General features: G+C 46.9%; 2 protein-coding genes; both read right to left on the bottom strand.

Annotated features, from left to right (window-relative positions):
* Positions 1-2,008: 2,008 nt before the first annotated feature.
* CHC_T00001044001 (hypothetical protein) lies at positions 2,009-3,650 on the bottom strand. XM_005718303.1 is given in 2 exon segments: positions 2,009-2,243; positions 2,244-3,650. The coding sequence occupies 1 exon segment, from the start codon at positions 3,648-3,650 to the stop codon at positions 2,244-2,246; it is 1,407 nt and encodes a 468-aa protein (XP_005718360.1). The 3' UTR covers positions 2,009-2,243.
* A 3-nt stretch (positions 3,651-3,653) lies between these two features.
* CHC_T00001043001 (hypothetical protein) lies at positions 3,654-3,872 on the bottom strand. Its single transcript, XM_005718302.1, has one exon. The coding sequence runs from the start codon at positions 3,870-3,872 to the stop codon at positions 3,654-3,656; it is 219 nt and encodes a 72-aa protein (XP_005718359.1).
* Between the last annotated feature and the right edge of the window lie 738 nt (positions 3,873-4,610).

Raw genomic sequence — 4,610 nt, 5'->3', positions numbered from 1 at the left:
TCAGCAGTGGTTTTATGTACCGAAAGTACTGACCAAATGTAGATGAAGTGTGTCCGAGTACATTTCACGTGCCACCGTTCCACCTGCATGAGCAGCACGTGTTCACTTTACAGCGATGGGGTAACTGTACTCTGTATAGGCCCAGAATAACGGAAAACGGTAAGTCGCCAGTACGCAGCATCTAGATTGATGTACAGAAACAATGGAAAACATGAGCACTTTGTGCTCCCTGCCACTCATCATCATCATCATGAAAAGCGAAAGGTATTCGTGAGACGTTATAGTGAGATCATCTCAACTTATTATCGACGATATTAATTTAATTAGCCTTCCACGCACCCGCGCTGCACAAATGGCATGACATGGCCCGACACTGTGAGAGTTGCATATCAAACCCTGGAAGCTTACACTGCATGGCTCCGATCAAACTTGTACCCAATAACAGCCGCACGCCGCTATGCGCCGTGCTCTTCGTGTAGCTTCCAACGGTAGATACTGTACACAGCAGTACAACTAATAATACATCACGTCGTCCATGTCGGACGCTCATCACTTCTTCCTCCACGCCAAAGGGAAGCGCTTTCCCAAAGGACACAGCGCCGTGAGACATGGGTGGCGCTTCCACATCTCCTCTTTGCATCCACCCGTTTTCCAACGTTCTGTTTTGTAGCGTTCACACTCCGCGCTAAGCATCCTCAATCACGCCGTATGCACAATACCACCTAATTCATCTGATGCCGTTTGTAACATAAAGCACGCCGTCATGAACAAAACGTCTTGTCCACTACTTGCGAACAACCTATCGATCTGCAGTTGTAACACACTCTCGCCATGGCAAACGGGTATAGTATGCTTTCGAGCTCATCGGAGTTCATTCATTTGCCTTCTTCTCATTCCACATCTTCATTGCTGCGCCTGTTGCATCTTTGTATGGCGTCGGTCATGGTTCTGGTTGCTTTATTCGGACCTGCTGCTTTGCAAAAAGGCTTGATGCTTTCTCATCCATGGTTTTCTGAAAACAAATCTACTTTCAAACTTGTTACACTGGCTTTCAACCGAACAAAAGCATCCGACTGGCACATGATAGCTCACAATTGTGCCTTTCTATCTCGCACAAATCATACTTACTTCATTCATATTGACAACACATCCCACTCATTCTGTGAGCGATGCAACTGCGTTCGCTTTGTTCCAACAAATTGCACCTGTCCGCATCCGGATGCTTACAACTGCGCCTTGTGTGAAAAGTTACATTTTGTGATCCACGCGTTGAAACAATATAACAAAATTGTATTCCTTGACTCAGATGTGATCTTGCTTCGGCACGATTTTATGGAACGTCTTCAATCAAGGGCCAAGCATTTTTGATTTTCTCGCTGCGTATGGATTCGACAATCCATGCAATAAACGATATGAAACCCCGTTCAACTCAGGCGTTATGTTTATGAGAGCCATTTCGAACGTCAATTATACAGCCATGGTACAACTTATGTGGGACTTGAACAACAACAATGATCAGAACGTCATTTCAAGATTTGTTCAAGCACACTACGCCAATTGGGATACTTTGTCCTTGAGATGGCATTGTCGTTATCTTCATAAAGAGGGATATGATATACCGCCTGAACAATGCTACACGTTCCATGGGCGCTCTTCGTCTTTGGAGTACTTTTTGAACAGGACCAACTCCACCTTGCTGACCACTTGGGACTGAGCGATCTAGTATTAAGCTGTTCTTCAACAAGGTATGAATCGAGTGAACGTGATGCCCGACATGGTACCGAAGTTTCAACCAAAGCTTGGATACACCTTCTTCCTCTTTATCGTAGCGTCTCTTCTGCTTCTGCGATAAATTGTCCCAGCTGGGCTCTCGTTTGAATATTTTTCAGGCCAATTCTTTCTAGATGTCTGTACTGCTGATGACAAGTAGATAAACACCACATAACCTCTCGAGTGGCAGACTCTCTCACCTTCACCAGAGTGCGACATATTATGTCGTTCTAAGAAATAATTCATGACTCACGTTTACACAGAAAGGCGAAAAGTAGACTCTCTCAGAGAGTGTGCCGGTAGCATTCCGTTAAAGAGCAGCACTATCGCCTGTGAGTCAGAAGGGCTGGATTATGATAAAAAAACATGGCTTCCACGAAACACATTCCTGGACAGGAAAGCGCTCGATAAGGAGAGAGCCAACTCATGTTGGATCACATCCTGATTGGAAGACGGGGACAAATCCATGGAAGCTAATTGAAACGAATTTCTGCCCCTTCCGTGGCATCCGCCTTGTTGTAGGACACCTCGTGAACTTCAACTCCGGCAGCGTCAATAAGCATCACAGTGCCACCAGTATTGGCAAGCCTCAAGTTACCACTTAGATTAATAGTCTTTCCTTCTTGAGTAACCGATCCTTCCAATGAACTTCGCGCTCCTGATTTAGTGCGAAGCAGCCAGCCTCTCAGATTAACCTCACCTCCAGTGGCGACAAGCGTTACAGTCTCGTTGCCTCGATCAATCCCGACTGGATTTGGCAACAATTTTGAGATACGCACCCGCCCGGCTCCGGATGTAACCCTTCTCTTTTTCTCTGAAGGGTTCTCGGCAGAATCCTTCGTATCAGTTTTTCTGCGCTTGCTTCCATTTGATTCTTGCCGTGTTTCAACTTGTTGAACAACCGTGGACACAGCGTACATTTCATCAGCCATCCAAAGTTCATCCATGACATCGAACGTTCTTTCCACAGTCATTCTGACGCCATTTCCAGCAGTGGTCAGTTCACCCCTCAGGTAGCAGTAGCCGCGGCGCGGAGAATATTCAGTTCCGATATATCGCGTACGAAACAACTCGAGAATTTGTTCTCCCACCTTCGAATCGGCATCTGGGACGTAGATCTGCACTGGGCGATCATCGGTCCCTATACTAGCAGTAGCGCTAACATTACCCTCCTCACTTGAGGAACGACGAACGTCCCGAATTTCGGTAAAGATTGTGACAGAGGTGCGTTTCTCAGCTTCTTCGCGAAGTTTTTGAAAATCTTTCCTGGTGTTGTACACAACAACGCCGCTTTTCCTGTTGGCACGATAACGATCAATGATACCTGCGCGCAAACTCCACCACGTACACAACTTAGCATAGTCGCGAATGACTCGACCATTCACTCTTTGCTGGTCCCAGACACCTATTGCAATCATTTGAGCATCTCGCTCAGCCAACATGAAACGTCGATGATGAGCCTCAAACTCGGCGTTTCCATACTTGTTATAATACGGACTATAGCCCAAGCGAATCATATGTTCTGAGTATTCGACACCGTCCAGGCGATGAATCCAAACTAGCAATCTTCCAAAGGCTCCACGATACTTGACGAGACATTCTTCCACAGATTCGTTGCCAGGAAACTCGATGATGATTTCATCTTGATCGCTAAAGAATTGCTTGGCGTAATCCTTCGCAGCCTTTCCCCATGGAGTGGACGGCTTGCTTCCAAACTTGAACGATTCTTCGGTGTCCAAGCTGAGGATGCGGAGTGATTCTGCCTTTTCAGAGTTTGGCGGATATGCACGGACTGTATCTCCATCCACAACGAGACTTTTGCGGACTCGCACGTAGGTACCTTGAACTTTGGGTGGGGCTCCGTTGTCGTTCTGCGGCATGATTCAGAAAGTGGGTGTCCGTAAGGGCGCGGTTTGATATGTGGTAGAATGTGTTACACTGCGGCGGAGATGAACGGAACGGGGCGACGTTTGGAAGCCAAGAAAGCGCTTGTTAGAAGCAAACGAAGGCGAACGAGAGAGTGAGAATGGTATTGGAGCAGCAGCGAAGCAAAGTGAGGGTGTTGCGCGGCGCGATGCGCATGTTTGCAGAAGTACAGACATGGCACAAATTCACTCGGTGTATCTCCGCGGCTTGGAAGCAGTGGCGTGTATTAACCCTTACGAGACTGATGGGGAACGGCAGGTACCGTCCAAAGGTAATTACAGTAACATGTTACATATCGTTACGGGACATTTGTATTACAGTCTGTACAGTATAGCATTGCCCGAGCTCAGCCGTCGAAGGAATATCGTTCACGTGACCCTAGAACAACCAGTTCCTCTTGTGACAAGTTTGTTGTTCTAGGGTCAAGTGGAAGATTGTTGTGAGTAGGTTACCATTCTCTAGTGTAATGTATGCTTGCTTCTCACGTAAAACCGCTCACTATCAGCGCTTCACGATGAGGGGTAGAGATGAAGATATGTTTCTAGTGTGGGAAGCCCTTAAAACTCACCTACCTGTGCTTCTCTCTATCAACACCTGTACCTCCTACCTTCGAAGGTAGCGTTTCTACGTTCATTGTTGCCGTACATGCCAACGGTACCTTCGGAAGGTAACTTCGGTACTTGTCAACAATTCACTCAATTCACACTAAAACTGTGGGAAATAATGGGGCACACAGGCCTTTATTCAACCAGCTCCTCGCTAGTCCGAGTTGGGCGAGGGTCACAAATGTTGGAGCACACCGTCTCACGAAGAGACGTAATTAAGTAATTACCAGCACCAGTTGTGGATATACGTAATGACACAGAAGAGGGTTACTCACAGAGGACGGCACGGACAGCTAGAGAAAGAAGGAA

Source organism: Chondrus crispus, genomic scaffold (assembly GCF_000350225.1).
Source record: "Chondrus crispus Stackhouse genomic scaffold, scaffold_390, whole genome shotgun sequence".
In the NCBI taxonomy this organism is placed as follows: Eukaryota; Rhodophyta; class Florideophyceae; order Gigartinales; family Gigartinaceae; genus Chondrus; species Chondrus crispus.
This window is presented reverse-complemented; position numbering and strand designations above follow the sequence as displayed.